This window comes from Dromaius novaehollandiae, chromosome 23, assembly GCF_036370855.1.
Source record: "Dromaius novaehollandiae isolate bDroNov1 chromosome 23, bDroNov1.hap1, whole genome shotgun sequence".
Classification (NCBI taxonomy): Eukaryota; Metazoa; Chordata; class Aves; order Casuariiformes; family Dromaiidae; genus Dromaius; species Dromaius novaehollandiae.
The window spans coordinates 7,958,820-7,974,982 of record NC_088120.1 but is presented as its reverse complement, the minus strand read 5'-3'; the positions used below and the strand labels follow the sequence as shown (position 1 = coordinate 7,974,982).

General features: G+C 60.8%; 1 protein-coding gene across 1 annotated transcript in view; it reads right to left on the bottom strand.

Annotated features, from left to right (window-relative positions):
- RUNX3 (RUNX family transcription factor 3) overlaps positions 1–15,517 on the bottom strand; it is a 31,294-nt gene extending 15,777 nt beyond the window's left edge. Inside the window, exons 1-3 of the mRNA XM_064525078.1 lie at positions 15,209–15,517; positions 14,042–14,198; positions 10,677–10,781 (exon numbers count right to left, since the gene is read on the bottom strand). Coding sequence (XP_064381148.1) covers positions 10,677–10,781; positions 14,042–14,198; positions 15,209–15,469 — 523 coding nt within the window. The 5' untranslated portion in view covers positions 15,470–15,517. The remainder of the gene's footprint in view (positions 1–10,676; positions 10,782–14,041; positions 14,199–15,208) is intronic.
- Positions 15,518–16,163: the final 646 nt, after the last annotated feature.

Genomic DNA, 16,163 nt, shown 5'->3' with positions numbered 1-16,163 from the left:
ACCGGGGAATGAGCAAGGAAATGTTGAATTCAGACTCTTTTCTGCGGCGTTGGCTCAGCACGGGGAAGGCAAAGCCATTGCTTCCCCCCACGTCGAGCCCCGCAGCAGGGCCGGAGCCCGGGGAGCTGCAGAACGGCAGAGCAGGAGTGCCGGGAGCAGCGCCTCGGCCCTGCCGCTCTGCTCCTCGGAGGCCGGCACAACGGAGGAGCAGAGCTGGCCGGGAGCCCTCATGCAGCTGGGCTGTGCTCTGCCCGGCCCTCCCGTGCCGCCCCGGAGCCGGCTCCAGTGGCTTTCCAAAGGGGATGCCGTGAAACCCGGCAGGCGCGGAGCAGAGCCGCCTCCTGCGTGCGCCCTCCTTCCCGTCCCCTGCATCGCTAGCGTGGGCTTGGCGTCGATTTATAGCGAAGGCGCAGAAAGTCCCCCGACTTCCCCCTCCTTAAATCTGGTGCCTGCTGTCTTGCAATCTTGCAGTCGCTCAGCTCGGCACGGCTCGGCACGGGTCCCAGCAGCAAAGCGAGCCCGGTCGCAGGCTTGGGGGGACGTCGGCGCTTCCCGCTGAGCTCCACGTCCAGGTGAGCTGCACCATCTCCCCCTGGATAAGACCCGCCTGGGTGAAACCCCCAACGGAGCTAAAACGGGCCGACACCAGAGAGCAAGACTCGGACAGAAAGGATTCGCAGCAGAAAGCAAGGCCTGGCGGTATTCTGAAAAAGTATCTTCCCTCCTGTGTGAAGCAAACCAAGGAAACCTCAAATCGACACCATAAAAGATCTCGTCTAGTCTCTGCGTGTCCCTAGACCTCAGGCATCTCTGTGCTATCTGAGGGCCTTCAGAGACGCCAGCAGCGTCTGTCACACGATACGTGCTCTTTCCCCAAGGGGCAGAGCGTGTGCAGCGAGGTGTCTTGTTTTGGCCCACATTTTATTATTTTAATGCACATTTTAACGTGCAAAGTGAAAAATAGCTTACGTTTTTCAGTTTCTCAGGCCGGGGTTAGCAAAGAAGCCAAAAGGACTTCAAAGACCAAGTCCCGCAGAAACGTAATAGAAATTAATTTATCCGCCCTTAGCTCAGCTGAAACCCCATCCTGCAGCAGGAGCTGGCATGTGACAGAGAAAATCCTGAAAAATAAATCAAGTGATCTCTGTGCTGATAATATTTTCAAAGATTATTCAACCGTGCAGCTCCGCGGAGGGCCGCGTGGGGCTGTCCGGGGCGGCTGGGTCACCGCGCTCGCTGGGCGCAGGCTCGGCCCCGGGGCTCTGAGCCCGATAGAAAGAAAGTAGAAAAACAGACACAAATATAAGTGAAGGCAAACCCGGGCTCACCCGGGAGGGAAAGCCCAGAGCAGAGCCGTGGTGCGATAAGCACCTTTCCCTGCTCTCCCCAGACCCTCTCCGACGGACACCCGCAGTGCCGCGGCCTCATCCGTACGGGCGGCACCGAGCAGCGCTAAGCGAAGGCGCTAAAACCCGCCACCTCGGCGGGCTCCCAAGGCTGCCGGCACACACCGTCTCACCAGGGCTTCCTGCCCGCCGCTGCTTACGGCAAGGACGTCAGACTTGTCACGCAAGAGAGAATCGCTATTAATGGGTTTCTTTCATCAGAACGACCTGAGCTCTTGAATTTCTACAGCGGCTCGCTTCATTACGAGCCCTTCCTCGTCTACCCACAGCTGTCACGCAGAGGAAACCAACACTGTCAGATGAGCAGCAGCAGAGAGAAGGAAGGTGGTTTCTAGCTTAAACCAAGGACTGACTCAAAGCCTACCAAGGTCGGTGGGCGGATTTTCAGTCGAGCTCGAGCAGCTCCAGATCTTGTCCCAAGAAATCGGTCAGAGAAGCCTTAATCGCCCCGGCGGGCGACCTTTGGGTGTGCAACCTGCAGCCGCGCTGGAGACTTTCCGCTGGGTTTTCGCCCGCGTTTCACTCTGCGCTCAGCCCTCCTCCCCCTTCGTCAGCACGGCTGCATTTTCGACTGTGCTAGCATTCGCTTGCAGCTCAATATTTATGGAAACGACAGCCTTTACTGCTCTAAAGTGATGGCAGCTACTGGCCCTAGGCACTTCTTGTCAACAGAGAAGGGGTTTTAGAGACGGATCGAGTTTCTGAATCAGCTAAATGATATTCAATATGACATGATGTAAACATTGACAGATCACCTTAGATCCCGATGTAGCAACAAGATCTGTATCAGCATATCAAACAAACGAGCCCATTGAACATTTCCCAGCTGGAAGAAGCCATGTGAATTTGACGCTTTAGGCCAGTAATAAGAAGCATACTGGCAGTTTTGGGTGTTTCCTTGGAAGGCAGACAGCGAAACAGTGTATGCGGCAAGGGAGCTCAGGCCCTCAAAGCCCCGATTTAAAGACATGCTTTCTGCATTAAAACATTTCAAAGGCCGAGTAGACCCTGCTCTTCCTCAGAGCACTGCACAACCTGACACAGCCTCCAAAATGGGAACCTGGAAGGGGTTTTCAGGCAGCGGGGGGGGGGGGGGGGGGGGTTCACGGCATTCAGCAAAAGCTGCTTATTTCCCTAAATTACCGAGATGCAGAACGCAAGTTTGATGAGGAAAGGACCTCCAGGAACGTCATGGCTTGAATGATGCCAGAAGCACAGAGTTAGCAGATTTCATGCAGCCCGATACAGAGACTGGGGCCATCTGCAAGACCCCGGCGCCTGCAGGAACGCGGGGTCCTGGTCCCCCAGCTTAGCTAGGGTGAGCTGCAGATGGAGTTACTGCCAGAGCCGCGCATCCCATCCTCCTCCCTCAGCGAGGTCGGACTGGGGCATCGCGTCCGCCCCGTCCCCCTCCTGCAGCCCCGTGCTACCAAAGGAAGGGAGAGCAGATGGTGGGAAGTGGCTTGGCCCTCCCCGGGCGTCTTGCTGCGAGGTGCTGGCGGCAAGCTGGAGCAAAGGAAACGCGGAGCAGCGCGGCTCGGGGGGGACGTTCATTAACACGCACATTTGCAGATCATTTCCTTCGCTCCGCTGAGGAGGAGACGGTAGCACGGTCTGGGGCAAAGCGCCTCTGCCCTAACGTGCTGCGGCAGCAGCTCGCGCCCAGCCACCGGCTGCTGCTCAGCATCTCACGCGTCCCCCTTTGCAGCACGGCTCCGGCGCCGAGCTTCTCCCCTGTCTCCCCCAAGGCACTGCTCAAATATTAACAGCAAACCCCCCCCGGCACTCGCGGAGGAAGCAGCTAACCAGGAGCAATTCGTGCGTCCATGCTGCGCACAACCCGATGGCTCCGTCTATACGTGTCCACGAGGACGGGCCACAGGAAAGCAACCGGCAGCGGATAAAACTTCGGCCCAATGCACAAAACGCCTTTCAAATCCTTCTTGTAGTCCTCAAAATAGGTGCTTCAGAGAGAGACACCAGTCCGTTCCCGGCCTGAGCCTCGGCTAGGCTATCGCGTCCAGCACGCGCTCCAGAACGGAGCCACATGGGAAGCGCTCGTGTTGTGGGACCATCGGGCCTGTCACTTCGAGCAGACGCTCGGGCGTTTTTTATCTGGGCACACCTGTAACACAAAACGCGGCTGAACATCCCTCAGATTTCCCTCGGAAACCCACCTCTGGCTCAAGACTCAGCACAGGGAAACTTGCAGCCAAGAGGAACTTGGTGGAGAGCCCCGTGACCACCGAGAGAGGGGAGGGAAGGGCGGCACGGGAGCGGGAACCGGGCAGCGTCAGCGGCTGGAAGCGACTCAAACCTGACGTCTGCACAGAGGAAGATGGAGATCTCCACCGAGCTCCTCCGCGGAGCAACAGCGACCGGCGAGTGCCAGCGCTGCTTCAACCAGCTTCTGAAAGTCAAGCCCAGAAGTTCACAGGAGGGAGCAAAAGGAAAGGAGGAAAATGTTAGGGGGAACCATCTCTGCTGCTGCCGAACAAAGTCGAGCACAGATAACTCATTATTCACACGTTTGAAGTTGGCCTGCTTACGCCATTTGGAAGGGGAATCAGTCACGGCGAGCCTTTGCTTTGGTTTCCTCTGGCTTTCGTGAGACACTACCGCTACTGTCTTTCCCCGGCTTTGAGAGAAAGGGGAGTGTGTCGCAATGCGCCTCGGCTCGCGTGTCCTGGCACAGGGTTTACACCGACTCGAACAACGAAAGGAAAATAATATTTGACTGGGGCGGGCGGGGGGGGGAAGTGAATTAAAAAAGAGGTTGCTAATTTATAAAGCTTTTTTAGCTGGTGGTGGTCTGAGATGAATTGGCTGCCTCTGAAAGGATGAAAATAAATATCCCTCTTTTTGAAGGAAATGTGCTGGCTCGCTGCCAGCTGGCAGGAAGCACGGAGATATGTTGCATTTACAGTAGGTTTTTACTGTCTGAAGCTACAGCAGTGGGAGAGGTGCTCGTTATACGCAGCCTGGTATTGATTAGCTGGGCTCGCGAGCCCCTAATCTCCTCTCGCTTGCGGGTTAGTCCCTTGGCTTTGCCTCTGCCTGCCCACCCTGCGCCCGAGGGCTGCACACGGGGCACCGTCTGACGGACCCGGCTGCACTCGTGGCCTTTTATCATACCGGCGTCCCCAACAGCTTGTCTTTCTGGAGGGAAACCAAAGCCAGTCATTAATGCAGATGTTCAAACAGAAATTGAGGGCTGCTTCTCCAAAGCTCCTGAGATGCAAGAGCCGTGGCCCACGTTCGCATCGAGAGGGACATCAATCTCATCTTTCGGTGCAGCTTAGGTGCCGGTCCCTGAAGGACACGGGCTCCTCATTCCCAGGGTTTCAGCAGGGAAACTGAGTCTTCCTGGATTTGCAAAGATATTTAAGCACTTCAGAGCTCCTCGTGGGATCCTCAGCAATAAACTGGGCAAAGTTCTTCAGATTTAAGCATTTAGCCTGCTGAGGCACTGCTGAGAATTCCCACGAGTGCTTTCCTGCACCTTCTAATGCTTAAAAACCTTTGAAAATCCAACTTGGAGGTTGCAGGATGAATTAGGAGGTTTTTTTAAAGTTTTGATTGAAGATGTGGAAATTTCACCCAAGTGTTGTAAACCAGCAGCTCAGCGTACATCCGTGGGAAATACAGCCGCTTTTGCAACCGGTGTAAAAACCACTAGCCTCGCTGACTTCTCTGCAGTTGCTCCCCTTTCCAGGAAGGCAAAATTCAGTTTTGGGCTGCGATCCAGTTCTCCTGGAATTAGGCAAAAGCCCCGATTCAAAGATTTCAAAGCTGGGTGCTCGGGAGGAAGCAGCGGGATCTCGAGTACCTCCAGCTGGTGCTGCCTCAGTCCCGTCTGAGGTCACATCTTCAGACGCCTGCATTGGAGGTGCCGGGTCGCGGCAGGCGGGGAGTTACTGCCTGCTGTCTAACAACTTGCAGTGGGACCCGCGCGGTACCAGTACGGCTGGTTTTTCCCAGCTGCGGGAACCTGTTCCAGTAGGGCAAATGCATCAGATTCCTTTGGGTGACTCTGGTTAAGGCGACTCTACCCAGGACTTGCAGGACCATCGGCTGGGTCCGGACCCACGCGAGGAACGCGCCACGTTACAGCTAACGCGGCCGAGGCTGCAGAGGGTCTCGGTGGCCAAGCGGCTGCAGTAACGCTGTGCCGGCCGGGACTGTGCTCACGACGCAGGTCGGAGCCAGACTTCCCCCAGGTTTGAGGATGCCGAGCCTTGGGTTTCCGCTTTGCCCCGGGACGCGGCCGGAGCTGAGCCCTGACATTCGACTGTGAACATCCCCGACGCCAGGAGCCTGAGCCCTCGGCGCGACCATCCGGGGACCGAGACGGCGCTCGGGCTCCTCTCCTCCTGCCCGTTTACCCGTCCTTCCTCCCCGCTCTCCTACTACGACGTACAGATTCACTGAAAAGAGTAAGATAAAATAACGCAAAATCATGTCTAAGCACCTTCCGCTGCAGGATATGATTGATCTCTGGCGGATTTCAGAGCAGGTGACTGGTCGCCGGCAGCAGAAGAGCAGGGTCTTAGGAACTCAATTTCGTCTTGCTCTGAGTCAAATCGTCTTCCTCCCTCCGCCACATCATTAAAGCGATTGGTGGTGCTGATAAGCCCTTTCGGGAGGGAGAAACGCGACGTGTCCTGCCCTGACATCTGATGCGATCTTGCGGTTTTGTTTGATAGTTCTGGTCCCTTAGCTGTTGTCTTCCCTGAAATGAAACTTTCCTTTTAGCATTGACTTTTTTTCTTTTTTTTTCTTCTAAATACGCAACCCCGTGCGCTGTGCGCCCGAGCTTTCAAATCCTGCGCCTTCGAGGAGGAGCAAAGCTCAAGGGCATCCTCGCGGTGCCGCAGAGCCTCCAAGGAGAGGCTTAGCTCTCCAAAGAGCCCCATCCGCTAGATCATCCTCTTGCTTCAGCTGGGTCCCTCGCAGACACGCTCGCTCTCACGGCCCACTTACTTCTCCGACTGCAATTTTTTTCCCCGAAGCCAGAGCGAGAGCGAGTACGCCGATTTTACCCCAGCTGAGAATCGTGCCCTGGGGTTTTCCAAAGCTTTCAGAAGCAGGAGGTGTTGCAAAACCAATTTCAACAAAGGTTGCTTTGTACAATGCGAGCAAAAAATCCTTTCCCCGGTCTGACTCCCCTGCGCAGCTTTGCTTGGAGAATATTGGCCATTTTTAAGTGAAATGATTTTGAAGTTACTACGCACTGGGCGATTATAAAAGGAGAGGTGGAATTTACTATATGCAGCAAATAAAATAATTAGAGGAGTGAATTTACTGGAGCCCGGTTGGTCTGTTAATACTGCTTTTCAGGCCAGGGTTGCAGCCTCGAGCCGTAGCACCGAGGCCTGGTGCGACGCGATCCCGGCGCGCCGAGCGCAGCCTCCGCACCCGTGCCGGCACCGCAGCCCGCGGAAACCCGGGCGCCTCTCCCTGCGGGATCTCCCCCCGGCGCCGAGCCCCGACTCCCCTCGCTGCACCGGGCCCGGGGGGGTTAAACCCAGAGCAGAGCCTCTAAGAAGCAAGAGAAGGCAGTTTAAGGTAATTGCTGCGGATGCACGGAGCGACAGCGGCCCAACTGCCTCCGCAGGCGAACGCGGTGCTGCACGGCCTCCCCGGGGCTCGGATCCCCCGCCGGGATCAGAACGCATCAGCCAGGGCGATACGGATGGGGAAACCCTCCCGCGCGGCCGGCGTGGGCATCGCCCCGCGCCACGGACTCCCCCGAGCATCCGGCTTTCGGCAGCGGTGCAGCGGGATCGCCGGGCTGCTCCGGCCGGGAAAAGCACGGCGAGCGCCCGGAGCGAGCAGCGCGCAAGGAAGCGAAAGTCTGTCGCTCGCCGTTTCCTCCTCTTCCTCCCCAGGGAAGGCAACAGCTCTCGAGAAGTGGGAAATCGGCATATTTTTAAGTACCGCATTTTAAATTAGAACAAATTATAGCAATTTTACACCTACAAATAACCGTCCAGGAAGGGATGAGGTCATTCATTCATTTAAATGATCTCGTTGGATTATTTATCTATCTTTTGCCCTTTTTTTTGTGCCATTTCCCTTTTTTTACTATTCCCGGACAAACTGGGAAACATTTGAGTATTTATATCCAGCTTAGGCCAAGCAGAGGGAAAAAAAAGACCCAGATAACACCCAGCCCATCGCCCCGCAGGAACACTTAAGCAACCAGCCTGCTTCTAATTACCGAAACGTCTCCCGGTCGAGTCTCGCCCGTCCCCACCAGCAACCTGCCCGGCCGAGATAAGATCGGCGGTCGCGCAACGCCGGCCCGGCCCCGGCTCCGGCTCCGCATCCCGGCTCTCCGGGACAGCGAGACCCTCCGACGACTTAGCGATGCTCGGAGGGACCCAGGGCACCGCGGCAGCGCCGCTATTTTAGGTTGTAAAATAGGTAACTGGCACCCAGGGCGCCCTGCATCCCCCTGCATCCTGGGCAGGACCAAGGGACGGATTTGATTCCCGGGTCAGGGATTCGCGGCGCTGGAAGCACCCGGGAGAGATGCCGCCCGTCGTGGCTACCTGCCAGTGAGCCAGAAACCCAGCCGGCAGCCCGCAATGCTTTTTTTTTTTAAAAAAAAAGACATTATAAACGCAAAAGTCAGCAAGGAAATGACCTGCTCCGTGATATATCAAACACGTCATTTCGTACTTTTACGGCATTTCGGCTGTCAAGGCATGAAAATGCGACACCGGGGAAGGAACCGCTTTTGCACGAGCCGGGGCTGCCGGCGAAAAGCCCCGCGGGGCTGCGGGCCGGGCTCGGCCCCGGGAAGCCCCCGCCGCGAGTCACCGCGCTGCGGCCACCCTGACTTGCGCGGCCACGGAGGCCAAGGCGTCCCGTCCCGTCCCGTCCGCGGGGAGCCCAGAGCTCGGGAGGAGACGAGTCCGATGCACCTCGAAAGAAGGTGGGGGGGGAAGGAGGAAACCGCCGCTGCCCTTTGCCGGGGGGGTTGGAGCCGCGCCGGGGGCGAGGCGCCAGGGAGGCACCGCGGCTCCGAGATGGATAACGAAGCCGCGAGCGAGGCGGGCGTCCGCCCAGGCAGCGCCCAGAGGAGCCGTTCCCCTCCCCGCCGCCGGAGGAACCGGAGAAAAGAGGCCAAACCGCCCCAAACCCGCAGCGCGCGGCCCCCGGGGGCTGTGCACGACCGGGAGCACGAAACGAGTTTGCTCGGTCTCAGCTTCCCTGCCGACGCGTTGGAAACAAGCGGGCGAGGGCAAAGGGGAGATATTGGGGAGAGGAGAGAGGTTAAGAGCAAAGAACGGGGAGAAAAAGGAGAAAAAAAAAGAGAAAAGAGATTAAAGGGAAAAGGGGAGAAGGGCTGTGCAGATGAATTCCGAGGGGATGGGATGGGAAGGGGGTACCGCTGCCCGGGGAGGCTGGGAGGAGGGTGAAAAGGGTTGATGAAGAAGTGCAGCGCGCCCGAGCCGGGCTCTCGCTCTGGAGGAGAGGAAAAAAAAAAAGAGAGAAAAAAAAAGGAGGAAATTCCCCAGGAAGTTCAAGTATTTTATTACTTCCTGTTTGTACAGAGTGTGTCAACACTTGGCGCCCGGCGCGCCGCTTGTTTAGCGGCAAGGTGTCAACTTGAAAAAATGCCCTTTCCCCCCCAGATGTGACCCGCAAAGGACCCGAACGCAATAATAGCAAAATAAAATAAAATAATAAAACCTGGCGGGAGCGAGCGGGGACTTTGGCGCGGGGCTGCTCGCCGCGGCGCTCCGGCCTCGCGGTGCTGCCGGATGCTTCGCCCGCCAGATTTCAGCCTCCGCTCAGGCCTTTTTTGGGCCCGGCTTAGTTAAAAGCCCCGCTCAAGGGCCGGGGCGCAGCGAGGGGCGGCTGCGAGTGTCCCCGCGGCGGCTTTCTGCGGGGAGGGAGGGGACGAGGCACCGCGGGCCCGTCGGCCGGGGTTTTTTTTTCCCTTTCCCTCTTTTCTCCTTCATTCCAGGCTCGTTATAAAGCGCATTATAAAGGGGTCGGGAGAGCAGCATTTCCCCAGAGGAAGAGCAGATTATCACCAAACACGAGCCTAAGCCTCGAGGTCTCACCGGGCAGCCGAGCACGGCCCCCACGGCCCCCACGGCCACCCGATCAGCGGGGAGAGCGCACGGCTCGGGTCTCAGCGGCTCAGGTCCAGGGGATGGAGGGATGGAGGGATGGAGGGATGGAGGGATGGAGGGATGGAGGGATGGAGGGATGGAGGGATGGAGGGATGGAGGGATGGAGGGATGGAGGGATGGAGAAGGGATCTGCCTTCACAGCCCGCGCAAGACGAGGGGAAACACCGGGCCGAGGCCCTGGAGGCCTCCGAGGAGGAAGAGGAGGAGGAGCAGCCACGGTGCCGCAGGAGCACCCAGGGCCGGTGGCTCTGCACCGGCGTCTCAGCAAGCCGAGCCCCCGCCAGGCTAAGGAGCCTTCGGCCTCCGCATCACGCAGCCCGCGCTCGAGCCCGGCAGCGGGGTGAAACCCGGGAGGGGCGGCGGTGAGTCAGCCGGGGCCGGCGAGCGCCCAACGCCGGAGCAAACCAAGCGCCAGGCGCGGCGGCTCTCCCGCCCTGGATTACTGTTTACGTATTCCTCGCGATGCCGATGACGGCTATCATCAGAAAAGCCACCTGATGCGGCAGATTGGAGCCTGCTTTCTATTCCCGACCTTGCACCATTGCAAAATTCCCGGCCACAAAATCCTGCCGGCTTCCCCCCTCCCGGCTCCGCTCTCCCGCCGCCCCGACGCTGCTCCTGCTTCGCGCTAAACAAAAACAAACAAAACCCAGCGCCGTCGCCGGTGCAAATGAGCTCTGCAAACAAGCGCTGCAGCCCGAAACAAAAATCACAGAGGGAGGAGAAAAAACTCCGACAAAACCCAGCCCAAACCGAAGCCTCGTGCCGCGAGCCCCGTGCAGCCCCGCGGCCTGGCCCGGCATCAAGGGGCGCCGACGGCCCGCCGACAGCATCAGCAGAACGCGTTTTCTGGAGCGCATTTAGCGGGACCAAACCGCTTCCCCTCCGCGCGGGCACCGGCAGCTCCACAGGCGACGGGAACAAGCCGGGCTTTGTCTGTGCCGGGGCGGCAGCGCGGGAGCCCCGGGCCGGGCGCGAAGGCGGCTCCGTGCCGGGTGGGAGCTTCCAGCTGGCGATGCCGCGGGGTTTTCCGGCGCTCCCCGAGTCGTGGTGGACCCCCAGATCCCCTCCGTCCCAAAGCCCCGGAGCCGCTCGCCCGCCCGCCCGCGGCACTTACTGCGCGGCTCCCGCGGCCCGTCCACGGTCACTTTGATGGCTCGGTGGTAGGTAGCGACTTGCGTGGGGTTCGTGAACACCGTGATGGTCAGGGTGAAGCTTTTTCCTAAGGGAGGTTGGGAAAGGGGTAGAGGGGAAAAAGGAGAGAAGAGAGGATTTTCACGTGAGTGGATCTCCGCAGTCGAGCCGGACACACGTCCCCGTTTGGGGACTGCTCCGCGCACATCGTTTAATTTTATGAGCCGCTACTGCCGAGGCGCAGGGCTCGGCCGGCCGCCCCGGGGCTCCAGCTGCCTCCGGCAGACGGAGGCTTGGAGCCGCTTTGGAGCCGGAGCTGGGACCTTCCTGGATACAGGAATCATGGATTGCCCCTCTCGTCCCTTGTCCTGCCCCCGAGTCGCCCCCTCCGCCCACAGCCTCCTCCTGGGCCCTGGTGCTCCAATGCTCCCCCTTTTCCCCCGCTTGCACCGGCTGCCCCGCGCCCGGGCTTGCAAAGGCATCAGGTGCTTCAAGAGCACAAACCCCATTAAAAGCCACCAGGAATTATTCCTCCCGATCCTCCTGGAAGCCCCCATCCAGCCCCCTTGGCTTTTCCAGCTCTTGCTGCACGTTGCGCTGAGCGGCAGGGAACCGCGTCCGCTGCCTCTGCCCGGCACCGGCCTCGCGGCAGCCCGGCCGCCCCCCGCCAGGGCAGCCCGGGGAGCCCCCAGGGCACAAGCCGCCGGCATTTACACTGCTAGAGCCAACAGAAAAAATAAATCTTAAGTATTTCTTTCTGAAAACATGCTGCAATTATCCTAGGTGGGGAAATTTCTTTCCTGGAGTGCTGGGGGGGGGGGGGGGAAACACCGGCTTTAGAGGAGACGGAGCAGCAGGCATGGAAACCAGCCCGATCCATGCCCCACTTCGGCTTTCAGAATAGCACCAAAACACGCCCAAGCCTTTAGCCGATTCTCTGCACAAAAAGGACTTTTTTTAAAAAAAATCTTTCCAAATAAAATTTAAAATCTGAAGCGAAACATCTGCACCGACAACGCGGCTTTCAGAGCCGCGCTGCTGCAGCCCGCAGTGCCGAGGCTGCCGGGCGGAAACCGCCGCGGCGACGAGCGAGCAAAACGCGGGGGGACGCAGCGCCCGGGCGCGGGGGGAACTAGGTGGGGAGAAACCCGGGGGGGGGGGAGGCAACGGGGGGGCCCGTTCGTTTGGACGCCGTCCCCCCCGCGCCGGAGCCGCCTCTCACAAATCCTCTCCCGTGAATTGAAAAGGGCAGCTATTACTCAGCCCCCTCTTGGCTTTTTTATTCTTTTATTTTAAGAAAAGCCCCTCGTTTCTCGCCCTCGCGGGAAGCGGCCGCGGGGCTGGTGCGGCGGCTCCCGGCCGGGGCGGGACGCGGCCGCCGCGCTTTCGGTTTACCCGGCGCAACGCGAGCGGCGGGGTTTGAGCAAAGGGGGGAAAAAAGAGCGAAAACGAAGAGAAAAAAACCCTCTTTGCTGCTGTGCGAAACGGGGGAGCTCGGGCTTCTCCCTTCCCCTCGCGCACGGAGGAGGGAGTTTGCGGGGAGAGGGGCAGCTGAGGAGCACCCAGCAGCCCCGGCCCCGGCCGCTACACACCTAAAATAAAATTAAAAAAAAAAAAAAAAGCGCCCCGTTCCGCCCCGTTGCAGCTGATTTTCGCCCAAGCGAGCCTAGATTTGGTTCCGACTTTGCAGAGCGCTCGCAGCTCGCTCTGCCCGGGCGCTCCCGTGCTGGGGTGCGGGGCGGCGTGTGCGTGTGTCTGCAAATGCCCACGTCCACGCACAGGATTTACACCACCATTTACACCCGCACACGGCTCTGCTCCGGCAAAGCGCTTCGAAGCAAATCCGCATTTCTGCCGGAACAGACTGAGGCAGCACCGAGCTGCCAGGGATTGAGACGACAAACACGAAACAGCAAGTGTGACACCCGGGCTAAAAAAAATTCTACAGAAACGATTTTTAGCACCAAACTCGCCGCAGAGCTCCTGGGCCGCGTTGCGGCCCCCCCCACCCCCCCCCGGCAGCAGCTCCGCGCCCGCGCAGCGGGGCCGAGGCGGCCGCACGGAGCCGCGCGTTATTTCGGTGCCGCTTTTCAAAGCAAAGGGGAGCGCGTAAAAAAAATTGCATTTTGGTTATATCGCTAATGCAGCGGGGCTGCGAGCTCCCCTTCCCCTCCCCGGAGCTGCGCCCACCCGTGTAACGAGCCCTGGCCAGGGCTCTGCTGGGGCAGCCGCCCCTCCACCCCGCTGCTTTCGGGAGCCCGAAAACTACTGTTATTTCAGAGCTCGGGCGCGGGGCCGCGGAGGAGGAACATTAATAATGAATTCAAGAGTCAAGCCGAGATTGGGTTGCGCTCAGTTTGGAAATTTGTGTAAGGAGAATGAAGGGGGAAAAAAATAAAAAAAGAAAAGAGCCTAAGAGAATAATTGATTACAGAAATGAAAGCTTAATTCATAAAAGAAAAAACATTTTCCATCCATCAACCTGCAACCAGTTAAGTGGAGAGTTTTAAAGAAACTGAAACTTGGAGAAGGAGCCAACAGGAAAAAGGAAATGTATGAAAGAATGTAAACTATTCAAGTTTCATAAAGAGGAACAAGTAAACAGTTATTACATGCAAATAATTCGTAACATCGCTGCTTCTAATTAATGCGGAGAAGTCAAAAATATATCCGACACGGTGTATATACACATTGGAAGGCTTTGAGAAAATGCTGCCGTATGACCGTTAAAATATAGTATTCCCTTTTTTAAAAAAAGGAACAATTAAGTGCCTCAATCCGCAGTGTGTTTTGGTGCTGAAATCGTGTAAATAGAATTTGAAATTCGGGTAAAACAGGGCTGTAGGGGATGGGGCAGGAGGGAGGGAGCCCAGGGCGGCGGCGCGGTCAGGTTAAGGCTGGACGGGGGGAGCCGGCGTCCCGCAGCCCCCTCGCCCCGGGGACTGTCCTTCCCTTCCAGCACCCGCATCTGCCGCGGGATAACGCTGATCCGCGGCCCGGTGCGGCCGCATCCAGCCCCCGGCCGCATCCAGCCCGCGGTGTCCTGCCTCTCCTCCTCCTCCTCCTCCTCCTCCTCCTCTCCCGCCGCCTGCGTCCCGGTGTCCCGGGGGAGGGAAGCCCCGCCGGGGAGCCGCCGCCGCGGCCCCGCACTGCCGCCCGGGCGCCCCGGGGATGGGCGCGCCGCCCCCGGGGGTTTCCTCCCTGCCCCGGCGGCGCAGCCCGCAGCAGCGAAACCACCTCCGGCGGCTGGCGCAGAAGATACCGTTAAAATAAAATAAAAACTAAGCTTAAAAAAAAAGCGAAAAAACGCCAATTAAAAAATCCAACCATTTCCCGGCCGGTACCTACCCCTGCCGCTTCTCCCAACAAACCGGAGGTCGTTAAACCTCGCCACTTGGTTTTTCATCACGGCGGAGGCGTTGCGGAGCTCGGCGGAGTAGTTTTCGTCGTTCCCGGCCATCACCGTCACCACCGTCCCATCGGGAACGTCTCCGAGGGCTACGACCTAGGGCAGGGCGAGAGGATTTTAGGCTAAAATTAATTGCGGCCTGGGCTAACCTACCCTGCGATTCCCCACACACACACAAGCACACCAAAAAACCCCCAAAGACAAAACCAAACCAAAACCAATCCGAGCCCCCGAGGAAGCTGGGTCACCCTGCAAACCGGGGAGGAGGGAGAGAGGGACCGAGCTTAAAAAAAGGGGGGTTAAAAGGCGCGAGGGCCCTTCCCGGGGGGGGCGAGGGACGGCCGCGGAGATGGGGGGCGGCTTTCGCTTTTATTTTGTTTAACGGGCGGAAAAAGCGCTGCGGAGCGCGGTGCGGCCGCGACGCGCCCGGAGCCGGGCCCGACCCGCCGAGGGGAACCGCGGGGCTGGAGGGGACCCGGCGGCGCTGCGCGGCCGCGGAGCGGAGCTTGCGGGGAGCCGGCGGGACCCCCCCGGCCCGGCCCGGCCCGGCCCGGCCCGGGGAGCAGCGCCGCAACGGCCCCGGCGCCGGGCCCGGCCGCCCCGCTCTGCCCAGCCGCCCCCCGACGGCTGCGGGCTGCCCCCGCCTCGCCTCCCGCTGCCGGGGCCGCTCCGGTGCCGGCCGCGGGGCCCCGCCGGGCCGCCCCGACGCCGCGGAGCCGCAGCCGCGGGGGCCGCGCAGCCCGGAGCCGCCGCCGCAGCTCGCCGCTGGCTTCCCGCAGATCAGATCTGCCGCTCCCGCCCCGCGCGCTCCCTCCCGGGGAGGTAATTAACCGCCGCTCTCATTAAACTTCAAAGCTGCCCGGGAGCTGCTAACTGCGCGGAACATCCGAGCTGCCGTGACCGCGGGGCAACGCGGGGGCTTCACTAAAAATCACGAAAGAAGCCTCGCTGGACGGGGCGGTCAGGGGCGACCGGAGACGAAAAGGGGCGGAGGGGAAGGGGCGAGGGGGCCGGTGCCGAGGGCGGGGAGCGGGCAGGGGGCACCGCCGCCCCCCCGGGCCCGAGGCGCGGCAGAGCCGCGGCCCTCCGCGGAGCCCCCGCCTTACCTTGAAGGCCACGGGCAGCGTCTTGTTGCACCTCCAGTGCGAAGGCAGCACCGAGCACAAGAAGTTGGGGCTGTCGGTGCGCACCAGCTCGCCGGCGTGGTCGGCCAGCACATCCACGACGGAGCGGACCTCGGGCCGCGCCCGGGCGCCCGGCGCGGGGGCCCCCAGCGCCCCGCTGTTCTCGCCCATCTTACCGCAGGGGAAGGCCGTGGAGGGGGGTGTGAAGCGCCTGCTGGTGCTCGGGTCTACGGGAATACGCATCACAACAGCGGGCGTCGGGGAGCCGCCGCGGCCGGGGGGGACGAGGAGGCGCCCGGGGCCCCCCGCGCGCCGGCGGCGGGGCTGCCGCAGCGGGGGCGGCGGCGGGGCGCCGCGGCGGGGCCCGCCGGTCCCCACGGGGGCGGCGGCTGGGCGGCCGGCGGCGGCGGCGGCAGCGGGGCCCCGCGCTGCCTCGCTCCGTCCCGGCAGATTTCCGTCCTCCGCCGGCGCCGCGGGGAGGCGGCGAGCAGGGAGCGGCCGGGCGGGCTCGGCGGGGCCGGTGGCGCCCGGCTCTTCGGGACGCGGCCGCGGGCGGCGGCTCCCTGCGGCGGCCTCGCTGCGGCCCCGTCCGCCGAGCGCCGGGAACGGCGGCGCCGAGCCCCGGCAGAGCCACGTCGCGCCCGGCGCCCTCGGCTGCAGCCGGGTCCCCCGCGCCGGGCGGCCCCGAAACCAGCTCCCAAGTGTCAGCTGCGCCGCTCGGTACCGTATTTACTGCCGGCCCCGGGGGGGCGGGCCGCGCCCTGACTGACGGGCCCCCGCGCCAATGGCGAGGCCGGGTGGGCCCTTGGCCCCGCCCACGACCCCGCTCCTGCCGGCAGAAGGGGCTGGGCCTCGGGGCGAAGGGGGCGGGGTCCTAGCGGAAAGGGGGCGTGGCCGCGCGGCAGCCCCGCCCCCGCTGGGCTGGGACCGGAGGGGC